This window comes from Geotrypetes seraphini, chromosome 9 (genome assembly GCF_902459505.1).
Source record: "Geotrypetes seraphini chromosome 9, aGeoSer1.1, whole genome shotgun sequence".
NCBI classification, from domain to species: Eukaryota; Metazoa; Chordata; class Amphibia; order Gymnophiona; family Dermophiidae; genus Geotrypetes; species Geotrypetes seraphini.
Window position 1 is genome coordinate 118,003,160 of NC_047092.1, and position 16,304 is coordinate 118,019,463.

The 16,304-nt window shown below is 44.5% G+C and overlaps 1 protein-coding gene across 5 annotated transcripts in view; it reads right to left on the reverse strand.

Annotated features, from left to right (window-relative positions):
* CROCC2 (ciliary rootlet coiled-coil, rootletin family member 2) overlaps positions 1-16,304 on the reverse strand; it is a 993,480-nt gene that overhangs the window by 231,532 nt on the left and 745,644 nt on the right. For all 5 annotated transcript variants that reach the window (XM_033959482.1, XM_033959484.1, XM_033959480.1 and 2 more), the window contains one exon: positions 8,285-8,444. In XM_033959482.1, the coding sequence (XP_033815373.1) occupies positions 8,285-8,444 (160 nt within the window). The remainder of the gene's footprint in view (positions 1-8,284; positions 8,445-16,304) is intronic.

The following is a 16,304-nucleotide window of genomic DNA, read 5'->3' on the forward strand; positions in this document are numbered from 1 at the left end:
TCAGCAATAAAGACCATCTTGCTGGGTGCCACCCTGTCTTCTCTGCTCCTTTGCTGCCTGCCCTGTGTAGTCCCCATAGCCATAAAGTTGCTCCACTGAACTATGGACTCTGCTGTCAAACGTTCCACTGCTGCATTGGCCCTTGCCTCTCCCAGTATCGTCCCTTACCCACTGGGTCACCGACTTTCCTGACCCCTAACTTTATTTTGTCAGGCTTGGCTCCTTAGGTACGCCAGCCTGAAAGGGGGGAATGTAGGGTCATGAAATGGTTAACTGTTGTTTAAAATATTGCTCTGGTCTACATAGCTGAAGAAAGTGTACAATCTATTGACTTCATCTGCCTAAAATGTATGTCCCTACCTTACCACATGGTAAGCTGAATAGATAAGAGTTTGAGCCATGATGTACCCTGCCCTTCTGTACATTTAATATTTAGAACTGTAAAAGTTAGATAAGTGACCTGCTAGTGTGAGCTTAGGACCAATAATAATTGTAGAAAGTTATATAAGTAACAAATGAAAATTGTAGTTTTTGCATATATTAGTTTGCGAAAAGGGCATAAAAGTCCGTGTATTTCCTGTTTCTGACACTCTAGTAGGCAGGCTATTAACTGCACTAGAGTCCTGTATACCATAATAAATTTCTTGTACTTTCTTCACGCCTCTGACTTTGTGTGTCCAAGTGACCTTTCAGTTTAACCTTAGGAAAGGCTTCCCTAGATCACAAACAAAAACAAGGGTACTCAATTTCCGTGGCAGTGACTTCGCACGCATGGGAGACTTCGTCCATCAGACGCTGCAGGTTCAAGGAGTAACGGATAATGTGGAGGCTATGTGATCAACCTTGAAATTGACCCTTCATGAGGCAACTATCCGCTACATAAAATCGGTAACTAAACAACAAAGAAAAAAGAAACCCCAATGGTTCACTGATGAGGTCTCGTACCTCGTCAAGGAGAAGAAAAGAGCATTTCTCTCATACAAACGCACGGGGGATAAAGAAGCAAACATTGAATACAGGACAAAGTCTGCAGCGGTCAAAATAACAGTCAGGGAGGCCAAACTTCGTATGGAAGAAACTCTAGCGAAGAACATTAAGAAAGGGGACAAATCCTTCTTCAGGTACATTAGTGACAGGAAGAGGAACGCAAACGTGATAGTACGCCTTAGAACGCCAGACGGGAATTATGTGGAAACAGATTCCGATAAAGCCAAACTACTGAATGATTACTTCTGCTCAGTCTTTACCTGCGAGACACCAGGGCACGGGCCACGGCTGGAAGCAAAGCAAAGCATGGAAGACCCATTTCAGAATTTTGAGTTCACACCAGCTGATGTTTACAGAGAACTGTCAAGACTCAAGGTGAACAAAGCCATGGGACAGGACAATTTGCACCAAGAGTGCTCAGAGAGCTATGCGATGTTCTGGCAAAACCGTTAACCATGCTCTTCAATCTCTCCCTAAGTACGGGGAAAGTCCCCCTGGACTGGAAAACAGCTAACGTTGTTCCTTTGCACAAAAAGGGTTGCAAAGCAGAGGCAGCGAATTACAGACCAGTGAGTCTTACATCAATAGTGTGTAAACTCATGGAAACTCTACTTAAAGGTAAATTAGACACGATATTGGATGAAGGGAATCTAAGGGATCCATGTCAACATGGATTCACTAGGGGCAGGTCATGTCAATCCAATCTTATAAGCTTCTTTGATTGGGTGACAGGAAAGCTAGATTCGGGAGTGTCTCTGGACATAGTGTACTTGGATTTCAGTAAAGCTTTCGACAGTGTCCCACACCGTAGACTATTAAACAAGATGAAATCGATGGGGTTGGGTGAGAAACTAACTGCATGGGTCAATGATTGGTTGAGTGGAAGACTTCAGAGGGTGGTGGTCAACGGCACCCTCTCTGAGACATTGGAGGTGACTAGCGGAGTGCCGCAGGGCTCAGTCCTGGGACCATCCCTTTTCAACATATTCATAAGGGACTTGACCCGGGGGCTTCAGGGTAAAGTAGCACTGTTCGCCGACGATGCCAAACTGTGTAATATAGTAAGTGAAAGCAATCTCAAGGATAGTATGACGCAGGATCTGATCACGTTGGAAAACTGGTCCTCGACATGGCAGCTGGGCTTCAACGCTAAGAAATGTAAGGTCATGCATCTCGGCAGCGGAAATCCATGCAGAACATACACCTTGAATGGAGAAACACTAGCTAGGACTTCAGAGGAACGGGACTTGGGAGTAATCATCAGTGCAGACATGAAGACTGCCAAACAAGTAGAGAAGGCCTCATCCAAGGCAAGGCAAATGATGGGATGTATCAATAGAAGCTTCGTCAGCCGCAAACCTGAAATCATAATGCCACTCTACAGAACCATGGTGAGACCTCATCTGGAATACTGTGTGCAATTCTGGAGGCCACATTACCGGAAAGATGTGCTTCGAGCTGAGTCGGTCCAGCGGATGGCCACTAGGATGGTCTCGGGACTCAAGGGTCTCTCATACGAAGAAAGACTGGGCAAATTGCAGCTCTATACTCTAGAGGAGCGCAGGGAAAGGGGTGACATGATTGAGACATTTAAGTACGTCACAGGTCGTGTCGAGGTGGAAAACGACATATTCTTTCTCAAGGGACCCTCGGTCACAAGGGGACACCCACTCAAACTCAGAGGAGGGAAATTTAATGGTCACACCAGGAAGTATTTCTTCACAGAAAGGGTGGTAGATCACTGGAACAAACTTCCGGTGCAGGTGATCAAGGCCATCAGTGTGCTCGACTTTAAGAAAAAATAGGACATCCACGTGGGATCCCTACGAGGGTCGAGTTAAGGAACTAGGTTATTAGCACTCAGACTTAATGGGGTGGGTCAGTAGAGTGGGCAGACTTGATGGGCTGTAACCCTTTTCTGCCGTCATCTTTCTATGTTTCTATGAACCAACTTGTCCAAATCCTCACCAAACAAAAAAGACCCCCGAAAGGGAAATTTTGTCAGTTTAACCTTAGATGACACATCCGCTGACCAAGCCAGAAGCCACAAGGTACGACGCGTGGCCATCCCAAGAGACATGGACTTGGCCGACATCTGCAACAAGTCATACAGGGCATTAGAGAGATAAGAGGCAGCCATCTCAATTTTAGCTACTTCCTGATCCACCAAGGACCAGCAGTCATCAGACTCACGGTCAAGGACACGCTCGGCCCACCAAAACACAGCCTGAGCCACAAGACCACCACATATCGCTGCAAGGACCCCTAAGGCAAAAACATCAAGAAGGGTCTCTAATCTATGCTCCTCAGAGTCTCATAAGGCTGAGCCACTCTCGACGGGCACCATTTGCCGCTTTGCGATAACTGAGAACACCACGTCCACCACTGGCAACTTCAAGGTATCCTTATCCTCATCTGGGATGGGATACAGGCGAGCCATACAGCGCGCAAAATGAAAAGGCGCTCCGGCATCTTCCACTGCTCAAGGACAATATCCAGAATATCCTGATGCACAGGAAAAGAGCAGGCTGTAGAACGGATCCCCCAAAGCAGAGGGTCTACCACACTCGAGGGCTCTACACATCTTCCTCGAAGCGCAACACTAAACCTGAAGAATCAGCTCTTAGAGCTTGTCCCGCAGAAAAATGCACGCATTCTCGCTGGAAGATTGAATTGCAAAGCCGAGAGGATCCTGGAGATCTCCCAAAGGGTCGAGGTCCTCATCCAATGAAAAGTGTAAATAGTGGGGATCCCTGAGGATCTCTGTTGGGATCACTGCATTTTTATATATTTATAAATAACTTGGAAATTGGAATAATATTTATTTATTTAGATTTTTATCCCATCCTCCCAGTAGCTCAGAACGGCTTACAGCAAACATTCACAGTGGAGTATATTTGGACAATACAAAGACTATACAGTAGTTTAAATACAAGGACTATAGGTTAAGAATGGACTGTACAGCAATTTAAGTAGAAGTTTAGAAAGGAGAAGAGAGGGTAGAGGGGGGGGGCGTTAAGGGGGGAGAGGTGTAGACTGTGGATGAATTTTAGTTGAAGAGGAGGGTCTTTACCGCTTTCCAGAAGGTCATCAATGAGTTCTGTAATCTGATTTGTGGGGGGTGGGGGGGAGTTATTTCCAGAGTTGGGGGATGAAGTGGCTGTAGGAGCATTTGCGGGCAGTTTCTGACAGGAGGGACCTTCCAGGGGGGATGCAGAGGCGTTTCTCCATTTCCGATCGGAGGGGGCGGGTGTGGGTGTACAGGGTTAGCTTGGATTTTATGTAGGCAGGCGTGGTGGCATATATTCTTTTGTGTGCTATTACCAGGGCCTTGAATGCTGGAGGGGGGTTGGTGTTGGTGTCAAGATTATTGCGGATGGTTTGTACTTTGGACTGGAAGAAGTCCGAAAGAGTTTCACTATTAAGTTTGGTTGGGTTGTTGTGGCTTTTTCCTTGGGCGTTGGTGAAGAGTTGGTTTGGGAGGGCAAACAGTTGTTTGGATCTAGCTGGGGCTAGATGTGAGAGTAGTAGGCTTTCTTTGCTTCTAGGATGGCAGCTTTGTAGGTGACAGATGTGTTTTCTCAGTGAGCTTTGGTTTCTGAATCTGGGTGTTTGATCCAGTTTCTTTCTGCTTTCCTCAGTGATCTTTTTATGGATTGGAGGTCACTGGTGTACCAGGGAGCAGGTGATTTGTCAGTGGTTATTCGTGTTGTTTTTTGTCTGAGTGAGATTGTTATAGAGGGATTGAATGTTGGAGTGCCATGTGGAGGCTGCTAGGTTGATTGAATGGGGATGTTGGGTGCAGGTTTTGTTTAGATTGCGAATGCCTGCGGCCATAACTGAAGGGTTGACTGAATTAGGGAGTTGGCATTGGGTGGGTGGGATAGGGTCTTTCCGCGGAGCTGGGGTAGTTTCGAGTGGGAGTTGAAATTCAGTGAGGTGGTGGTCTGACCATGGGACAGGTGTAGTAGTGCAGATTGTTTGTTGAGGTTCTGCAGTCGGGTCTCTAAGGATGAAGATTAAGTCTAGGATATTGCCTGCTGAGTGAGTAGGGGTGGCTACAGCTTGGTGAAATCCCAGGTCGGTGAGGGAGGAGTGGAAGCTGTCACTATGTCCTGAGGTATTGGGGTAGTCTGGGAAGTTGAAGTCTCCTAGGATGGTCACACGTTTGTGGGGGATGGATAATTTGGTGATGAATTCGAGGAGGGACTCTAGGGTTTCTGCTGGGGAGTTGGGGGCTCTGCAAAGTAGTATGAGGGTGACTTTGTGTTTGTGGCCTATGGTGAAGGCTAGAGCCTCTAGGGTGGGAATGTTGATAGAGCTTATCAGTTTCGGTGTGGTGGTGGTCTTGACAATGGTGGTCACTCCACCTCCTTTCCCAGAGGTGCGTGAGCAGGTTAGGGCCCGGTAGCCAGGAGGACATAATTTGCCTAGTGCAATCCCATCGTTGTCTTGGAGCCAGGTTTCAGTGATCATGAGGGCGTCCTAGATGTTGTTCCAGATGAGGTCATGGAGGAGGAAAGTCTTGTTGTTAACTTGTTGTTGTATTGATGAGTGCAAATTTGAGAGTATTGCTGGTGGGGGCTGGTGGTGAGGGTAGGATGGTGATGAGGTTGGCAGGGTTCCTGGTATGGTTGTTTTTGTGTTGGGAGGCGAGATCACCATGTCTACCTTGGCCTGTAATGATAGGGATGGTGAAGTATAATGTTGTAAGGAGGATTGGGGATGTGGTGGAAAGGGGGGTGGGGAAGGGGGTGGCCTGGAAGGTTGGAGGTATGATGTGTGTGGTGGTGGTTATCTAGTAGTAGGGTAGTCTTGTGGAAGAGTCTTTGAAAAGGTAGCGCTTCAAGGTCTCTTGGGGACAGGAGTTGGTCTCCCATGCCTGCCCTGCTGAAAGGAGCTGTTTAAGTGAATAAGAACATAAGAGTTGCCGCTGCTGGGTCAGACCAGTGGTCCATCATGCCCAGCAGTCCGCTCATGCAGCCGCCCTTTTGGTCATAGATCAGCGCCCTAACTAAGACTAGCCCTACCAGCGTACGTTCTTGTTCAGTAGGAACTTGTCTAACTTCGTTTTCAATCCCTGGAGGGTGTTTTCTCCTACGAGAGCCTCCGGGAGAGCATTCCAGTTTACCACCACTCTCTGGGTGGAGAAGAACTTCCTTATGTTTATATGGAATCTATCCCCTTTCAACTTTAAAGATTGCCCTCTTGTTTTCCCTACCTTGGAGAGGGTGAACAACCTGTCCTTATCTACTAAGTCTATACCTTCAGTACCTTGAAGGTTTCGATCATGTCCCCTCTCAATCTCCTCTGTTCGAGGGAGAAGAGGCCCAGTTTCTCTAATCTTTTGCTCCTCCAACCCCATAAGAACATAAGAACTGCCATCTCCGGATCAGACCTTAGGTCCATCAAGTCCGGCAATCCGCACATGCGGAGGCCCAGCAAGGTGTACCCTGGCGTAACCTTAGTCACCCATATCCCTCTATGCACCTTGCAAGGAGATGTGTATCTAGCTTGCCTTTAAATCCTAGAACGGTGGATTCCGCAGCAAGCTCCTCCGGGAGAGCATTCCAGATGTCCACCACTCGCTGCGTGAAGCAGAACTTCCTGATATTTGTCCTGGACTTGTCCCCCCTCAGCTTCAGTCCATGACCTCTTGTCCAAGTCACATTGGACATCGTAAATAACTTTTTTCCTGCTCTATTTTGTCGATTCCTTTCAGTATTTTGAAAGTCTCAATCAGATCCCCTTGCAGTCTCCTCTTCTCAAGGGAGAACAATACTAGTTTCCTAAGTCGTTCTTCGTAATCCAAGTTCTCCATACCTTTTACTAGCTTCGTTGCTCGCCTCTGCACCCTCTCCAGCAGTTTTATATCCTTCTTTAGGTAGGGAGACCAATGTTGGACACAGTATTCCAAGTGTGGTCTGATCATTGTTCTATAAAGTGGCATTATAACTTTCTCCGATCTACTCGTGATTCCTTTCTTTATCATGCCTAACATTCTATTTGCTTTCTTTGCCGCCGCCGCACATTGCGCCTACGGTTTCAGGGTCCTATCTATCAGTACACCCAGGTCCTTTTCTTGTTCGCTCTTACCCAGAGTTCACTCTTACCCATCTTTACCATCTTAGTCACCCTTCTCTGGACCTTCTCGAATAGTACCGTGTCTTTCTTCATGTACGACGACCAGTGCTGTACGCAGTACTCCAGGTGAGGACGCACCAGGACCCAGTACCTTCATGATAACCTTCTCCGATCTGTTTGTGATCCCCTTCTTGATCATTCATAGCATTCTGTTCGCCCTTTTCGCCGCCGCCGCCGCACATTGTGCAAACGGCTTCATCAACTTGTCTATCAGAACTCCCAAGTTCAAATTTGCCAACGACACAGTTATTTAAGATGTTTGTGAGAAATTGCAAAATTACCTTATGAAACTGGGCATCCAAATAGCAGATGAAATTTAATGTGAGTGCCAAGAGATATATGTAAGGATGGGGAACTCCCAAGGTTCCACATTAGGAGTCACTGCCTAAGAAAAGCATCTAGGTGTCTTATGTGGAAATCCTGTTCAGTTGGCAGCAGCAGTTTAGAAAGCAAATAGAATGCTAGGAATTATTAGGAAAGGAGTGGAGAACAAAACAGAAAATATTATAGTGTTTTTTTTAATTGCTCCACTTTGCGACTGTACCTCAAAGACTGGGGCATGTTTATTAACAGCATGAAGCAATTACCACAGGTTTTATCGCACATTAAATGTTAGTGCGAACATATGCTAACACATGTTAAAATAGCCAGCATGGTAAATATCCCATGCTAGCTGATTTAATGCTGGTAGGGGTGAAGAATAGGTATGATTGGGGCCAAGTAGCGGAGTGGCCATCATGACTGCATAAGATTGCCAAAAGTGCTGCTGCAAATAATACCTGCTTAAGAAATGGCACTATCAACAATCCAATAGTTCTACCTGCCTTAGGCTGATCCTCCTTTCTGTATCTTCCCATTTAGCTTCCCCTGCATCTGTCCCCCTGATCACTCACCTGACTTCCGAAAGTGCATTTCCATTCTTTAGTAATTAAGTACCTACTTACCCCAATCCCCCAAAAAACATTCAATAATCAACCCCCCATCAACCCAATGCTCCTCTCAAGTATATTTCTCCTCAATTATTAATCCCCATTTGACCTTCCAAAAGTACAGTTTTTCCTTCAGTAATGAACCCCACACCCAAGTACATTTCCCCTTTTCAGTAATCAACCCCCCTAAACAATTTGCATGCAGTGCTGGCGTTGCCTTGTACCTGTCTACGGAGCTCCTGTAGCTCTCTACGGGCTTCCATCCGAGACCGTTCTACCTCTCGAAGACTTGCCCTTAACTCTCCAGCCTCCTTCTGAGCTGCAGCTCTAGCTTCCTCCAACAAGGCAATCTTCTGTTCCTTTTCCTCATTGGACCTCTTCAGACTGAATCAAACAGTGATACAGTCAGAGTTGATTAATGACATTCTTATAATGGAAAAGTGAACTTTATAATAGGACTCTCTTCCTATCTGAATCACTCCTTATTCTCTTTCTCTCCTCTCTTCATATTTCTCGTATAAGTGATGTATAGCAGTGGTCCCCAACCCTGTCCTGGAGGACCACTAGCCAGTCAGGTTTTCGGGATAGCCCTAATGACTATGCATGGGACTATGCATTCCAATCATCTTCATTACATGCAAATCTCTTTCATGCATAGTCATTAGGGCTATCCTGAAAACCTGACTGGCTGATGGTCCTCCAGGACAGGGTTGGGAACCACTGATGTATAGTATATAATAATAACACACAATCCAAAAGACAAAATAACAAAATCATTCATTCTTAATCTTATTCTCTTTCTCTCTTCTCCTCTCAAAATTCTTAGGGCTCCTTTTACTAAGCTGCGGTAGCGTTTTTAGCACGTGCTGCAGATTAGCACACGCTAACCCCTGCGCTATGTGGAAAAACTAATGCCAGCTCAATGGAGGCGGTAGCGTGTAACATGTGCGACAATGTAGCATGCGTTTAAGCTACATTGCTGCACATGCTACATGCTAATGCCTCCATTGAGCTGGCATTAGTTTTTCCACGTACTGCGGGGGTTAGCACGCGCTAATCTGTAGCGCGCGCTAAAAATGTTACTGCAGCTTAGTAAAAGGAGCTCTTAGTTTCAGAAATACATTTGTTATGATCTTCTCAACCTGAAACTTTAGCGTGAGCACAGTCACACATAACTCCTAAATTATTAATCTTAACCATAATAAGAATTGCATCAGTTTCAAACAGGCAGGCATATGGAAAAACTAGATCAGGATGACTAGATAGCATCAGAATCTGTGCTTTTTTTTGCCACATTCAATTTAAAACAGTTAGCTTTCATCCAAGCTCATATTGTTCACAAATAGTAGGATAATTTATTAAAAGTTGATGCTAAAGACCTCTCTAAAGGCTTTAGCAATTGAATATTATCTTCATAAATGCTGAACTTACACAGAGATAGATGAAAAATGTTAACATAAGAACATAAGCAATGCCTCCGTTGGATCAGACCTGAGGTCCATCGTGCCCAGCAGCCCGCTCACGCGGCGGCCCAACAGGTCCAGGACCTGTGTAGTAATCCTCTATCTATACCCTTCTATCCCCTTTTTCAGCAGGAAATTGTCTAATCCTTTCTTATACCCCGGTACCGTACTCTGTCCTATTACATCTTCTGGAAGCGCATTCCAGATGTCCACCACACGTTGGGTAAAGAAGAACTTCCTAGCATTTGTTTTGAATCTGTCACCTTTCAATTTTTCTGAATGCCCTCTTGTACTTTTATTATTTGAAAGTTTGAAGAATCTGTCCCTCTCTACTCTCTCTATGCCCTTGATGATCTTGTAAGTCTCTATCATATCCCCTCTAAGTCTCCTCTTCTCCAGGGAAAAGAGACCCAGCTTCTCCAATCTCTCAGGGTATGAAAGGTTTTCCATCCCTTTAATCAGACGTGTCGTTCTCCTCTGAACTCTCTCGAGTAACGCCATGTCCTTCTTAAGGTACGGCGACCAATATTGGACGCAGTACTCCAAATGCGGACGCACCATCGCCCCATACAATGGCAGGATGACTTCTTTCGTCCTGGTTGTAATACCCTTCTTGATTATACCTAGCATTCTATTCGCCCTCTTAGCAGCCGCTGCGCACTGTGCCGTCGCCTTCATTGTCATGTCCACCATTACCCCCAAGTCCCTTTCTTGGGTACTCTCATTCAATAACATCCCTCCCATCGTGTAATTGAACCTCGGGTTTCTACTTCCTACATGCAATACTTTACACTTCTCAACGTTGAACTTCATCTGCCATCTCGTCGCCCATTCCCCTAGTTTATCCAAGTCCCTTTGCAATTCTTTGCAATTCTCCTTTGTCCGAGCTCCATTAAATAGTTTAGTGTCATCTGCAAATTTTATTATCTCACACTTTGTCCCTGTTTCTAGATCATTTATAAATATATTAAATAGCATCGGCCCGAGCACCGAGCCCTGTGGAACACCACTCGTGACTTTCCTCCAGTCCAAGTAGTGGCCCTTCACCCCTACCCTCTGTTTCCTACCCTCTAACCAGTTTCTGATCCATCTATACACGTCTCCATTCACCCCATGGTTCTTCAGTTTCCGGAGTAGACGTTCATGAGGCACCTTATCGAAGGCTTTCTGGAAATCTAGGTATATGATGTCTATGGGGTCTCCTCTGTCCATTTGTTTGTTAATTCCCTTGAAGAAGTGCAATAAGTTAAATAAGACAGCTGAAAAGATATGAATCTTGAGGGACACCAATGAATATATGAAGAGATGTTGAAAAGTTTTCAGCCCAACCAATCAAGTTCCTAAATTCTGAGTGTTATTTTGCCACTATATCTGAAAAGAGTGTTATCTTATTTCGTTAAGTGCCAATTTGAAGAAACAAACTTCTATGTTTTGACATTGTTTCAGATCATTGATTAAACCATATCCACATCATTCTCTTCTTAGACAGAGAACTTTTCAGCAACCCCTCATACTTATATCTCTTGATCTGTCAGAGTCATTAATCACACAAAACTGTCTTCCTTGTAAGAAAGAAGACAACCAAAACTATTCCATCCAGACCAATGGAGCTAAGCTGACTGACCATTCCATACTGACCAATTATATCAAATGCTGTTGAGATATCCAAAGTTATCAGAAAAAAACAAAAACATTGACCTTTGCTAATACCACTCCTGATAACAGCTAACAGAGAAAGCAACAGATCCTCTCTATTATGGTTTTTCTGAAACCCAAACTGATTGGGATCCAACATTTCATGCTTCTTCAAAATGTAAATTGATCATAAACCAACTTTTCCTTAACTTTAGCTAAAAATGGTAAAGAGGAAATTGACCTATAATTGTCAACAACACTTTTCTCTAAAGACTGATTTTTAAGTAAAAGTGTAACGTAACTACTGCTGTTTTCAACTCACATGGCATGCCTTAAAGTAAACACAGTGATGTCACTCTCACAGAACTTTATTGGCACCACTCATCAGAGTGTGCCACTGTCCTCTTTATCCATGAAGAAAATTGTAAAATGAAGTAAAGGGAATTTTTGAAAATATATGCAAATATTTATAACCTCTGTCTTAAATAACAAGGAGCTATTTCCAATGGGAAAAAGAGTACAACACAAATCAACAAGTTAAAAAGTGATATATCACCTGGGCCGGATGGTATACATCCCAGGGTACTAAAAGAACTCAAACATGAAATTGTTGACTTGCTGTCAGGGATCTGTAACCTGTCGCTAAAATCATCTGTAGAATCTGAAGATTGGAGGGTAGCCAATGTTATGCTGATTTTTAAAAAGGGTTCCAGGGAAGTTCCTGGAAAATACAGACCAGTAAGCCTGACTTCAGTGCTGGGCAAAATGGTGGGAACAATTTAAAAAAAATAAAATCATGGAATATGTAGACAAACATGATTTAATGAGACAGAGTCAGCATAGGTTTAGCCAAGGGAGATCTTGCCTCACCAATTTGCTTGACTTCTTTGAAAGTATGAATAAACATGTGGATAAAGGTGAGCCGGTTGATGTAGTGTATCTAGATTTTCATAAAGCTTTTAACAAAATTCCTCATGAGAGGCTCCTGAGAAAATTAAAGAGAGGTGGCAAAGTTCAGTTGTGGATTAGGAAATGGTTATTGGATAGAAAACATTGGGCAGGGTTAAATGGTCATTTTTCTCAGTGGAGGAGAGTAAACAGTGGAGTGCTGCAGGGATCTGTACTGGAACCGGTGCTATTTAAATAAATGATCTGGCAATTGGAATGATGAGTGAGGTGATTAAATTTGAAGATGCATTGTTAAAACACATGTAGATTGTGAAAAATTGCAGGCAGACCTTAGGAAATTGGAAGATTGGGCATCCAAGTGGCAGATGAAATTTAATGTGGATAAATGCAAAGTGATGCACATTGGGAAGAATAACCTAAATCACAGTTACCAGATGCTAGGGTCCACTTTGGGGGTTAGCACCCAAGAAAAGGATCTAGGTGTCATTGTGGACAATATGATGAAACCTTCTGTCCAGTATGTGGTGGCGGCCAAGGAAGCAAACAAGATGCTAGGAATTATTTTAAAAAGGGATGGTTAACAAGATTAGGAATGTTATAATGCCTCTGTATTGCTCCATGGTACAACCTCACCTGGAGTATTGCGTTCAATTCTGGTTTCCTTATCTCAAGAACAAAAATTGGCTGACCCCATCGAAAAATGATGGACTGGAATGCTGCTGCAGATAAAGTCTATTCTCCTGGGTCTAAGGTCTGTCTGCTGAGGTAATCAGCCTAGACATTGCCCACTCCCACTATACTGCACCGAAGAGATCACCTGTAGATGTAGCTCTACCCACCGTTACAATAAGCGGGCTTTTAGACACAGCTGCACACTCTTGGTTCCTCCTTGACAATTGATATACACCACTGCAGTAGCATTGTCTGAGAAGACTCAGACCGCCTGTCCTTCAAAACTTTTCTCCAGCTTTTGTAACACCAATTGAATGACCCAAAGCTCCAGTCTGTTGATGGACCATTTTCTCTGGAAGGCTGACTACCACCCCTGGGCTGGGTGTCCGTTACAATGGCCTTCCCAGCCAAGCAGGCTGGCATCCATTGTGAGAATCACCCACAAAGTTATTCTGAGGGACATGCTCCATATAAACAACTATGGACAGAGTTACCAACTCATATTGCAGTGGGATTCTGGAGTCCACGGGAGAGTCATTTGAAGGGAATCCTTTTGTGGGGACCACCAAGATAGTAGTATGTTGTGGAGAGGAAACACGTGAGCCTTCGTCCAAAGGACAACTATAGTGGCTTCCATGGCAGACAGAGCTGACTTGGCCAACATACTGTTATCTGAGTGCAAAGCTTCAGTCTGTGTGTCTCTGGAAGATAGACCTGGCTTTCTGCCATGTTGAATAGTACTCCCAGGTATTCCAGGGATTGGGACAGAACCAGTTGGTTCTTTTGAAAATTCACTATCCAGCCCAGGCTCTACAAGACCTAGACCACTTGAGCCACTGCTTGTTCCAGAGTTCTGATCAGTCAGTCATCCAGATATGGATGCACTTGCAATCCTGCCCTGCGGCGATGCGCTGCTATCACTACCATCATCTTAGTAAACATGCGGGGTGCTGTTGCCAACCCAAAGGGAAGAGCCAAGAACTGATATCATCTCTCCAGTACATGGAATCTCAGGAATCACTTGTGTTCCGGAAATATTGGAATGTGTAGGTAGGCTTCTGGCAAGTGTAGGGAAGCTAGAAATTTTCCCGGAGCCACCGCTGCGATGACTGACCATATGGTTTTCATGCAAAAGTGTGAAACCTTCAGGGCCTCATTTCTATGTGCATGATCCAGAATGAACCTTTCTTGGGCACTCTGAAGTATCTGAGTATCTGCCTGAGCCCGAATGTTCTGGTGGCATCGGCTCTATGATCTGAATTTCTACAAGTCTCTATATTGTTATTAAGACTCTGCATGACTTTACTGGGCACCAATGTATTAGAGGATGGGTGAACTTGAACTTGTAACCTTCCCGAACGATCTCCAGAATCCAGCGGTCTGATGAGATCTGCTCCAGACCTCTGCATATGCCGAGAGCCTTCCTCTTAACCTCAGGGGGAAAACTTTGACATTGTGCTTTCTTGGAGGTTGAAGTGGGACAAGAACTGGAGGCTTGGCTTCAGCTAGGTCCTGTAAATCTCTGTCTTAATCCCTGATAGGATCTCTGAGATAAGGCTGCAATTACAAAGATTAGACAGACCATCAGGGAGTCAGTAACGAATTCTAATAGCGCTGAAGGCTTGAACAGCCTACTGTGGGATCCGCCCCATAGTCAAAGGCCAACATTGCTTCCTGCATACTTGCTCCTGTTTGTGACCCTATATCTTATTTTATTATTTATTTAAAATTTTATATACCGCATAAAAACTATGTGGTTTACAAAAATATCTGCTTACATATTAAAAACGCTAAACATGTATAAACAAGAGAAACACAATAAAACATTAACTAACAATATCATTATTAAAACCTTCTTTTAAACTCATCCTACAAGATGGAAAGACAAAATCCCATAAAAACATTTACAGGGGGACAAATATTTCCCTGTCCTCACAGGAACTTAATTTCCCCGTCCCCACGAGTTTTGTTGCTGTTCCTGTCCCATTACTGTAAGCTTTGCCTTAACCGCACATGCCTCGAACACTTATGATTTTAAAGTGTTTGAGGCTTGTGCCGATGAAGACAGAGCTTGCAGGAATGGGACAGGGACAGGGACAGGTAAAGAACTTGCCAGGACAGGACAGAAATATTAGTTCCCTTGTGGACGGGGAAAAATTTATCCCCGTGTCATTCTCTAGTCTGTGAAAGCAAGGGCATGCAGACTGATCCCTCGCCTTCTGAATCCCTGTCAGAAAGGTCCAAGGATCCTGGATGTGTCCTGGGAGCCCAAGCCCCCTTGTGCAACCCCTGGCTCACTGCCAGACCTCATATGAGGATAGTGGCTATCCAAATAAGCTCTCCACATCAAATTAACAAATTCAGGAGAAAAGATCTTACTAGGCATCACTGAGTCCCCTTTACATCTCTTGGGCTCCATGGCTTCCACACTCTTATGCTCTGGAAGGGATTTTCTCATAGTAGACTGGCTGCCCAGAGATTCTTTGGTCCTAGAGACCAAATGGGAGGCTAAGCCTGATGCTCCTGCCTCCCTTTTCATGTGCTGCATGGAACGTGGAACAATTATACCCTTCTGGCATCCATCCTTGCCTCAATCAGCCAGTTCTCCAAATGCTAAGATATTTGGGCTGCCAGTTGGACCAAAATTGGACTGATCCTTTTCCCCTGCGGAACCGCACACACGAAAGGTGAGAGGTGAAATTGCAGCTGGCACCATGAAGAGCCTTGCTGAGCCCCCTGTAGATGCCTAACAACTTGCACTCAAGCCCCTGTGATTCAGTAGGTGAGCTTCCAGGATACATTGTTTATCTTATCCGATCTGGCTCTTTGAAACTGTGTACTATCTGTAGGGACCCCTAAGGAAGGAATGTTTCTTTGAAACACGAACCGTATTGGGTCCAGTCCACAGGAACATTGAGACCAGCTATTTTGGAAATACATCATTTATGCAATTTGCTTTTAGACTTTTATTTGTGTTATTTTAATAAATTCCTGTACCCTGTACATTTTTGGCAGTTTTGTTTTGGTTTGCTCCATTGTTGTTTTACTGCAAGTCCTGTTGTTTTTTGCTTCCAGGATATAGGCCACAAGCTCCACTATAGTTTCTTCAGTCTGGCCAAACAGTTCCCCAAGGGATTAACATGCCGGCTGCAGACCCATGTCTGCTTCTTCTTCATGTAGGCAAATTTGTTCCCTCAGAATTGTCCTTCCCCTCACTGGGAAGCTCAGGTGCAATGATAGCCACAAAAAAACACACAAGATGCCGAACATAATAAAGAAATTTACAAACCATACCAGAAAGACACCTTCCGGCTTGCATGTGGAAGGAAAAACTGAAGTAAGTAGCAGAGCCTTCTAGAGGAAGAGGAAGAGTTGAAAACCTGGGAAAGATTTTTTTCTGCATGGCTTACGAGCATGGGGAGAATACCCTACCATCCAGAATGGCATACCGACTTATTGCACTAGGATTAGCGTTGAACACTGATTTTGAGCACCATTTACAGTATTTATCTTTATTAAAACTTGATATACTACTGGGTGGCCTACATAGCATCACAGCAGTGTA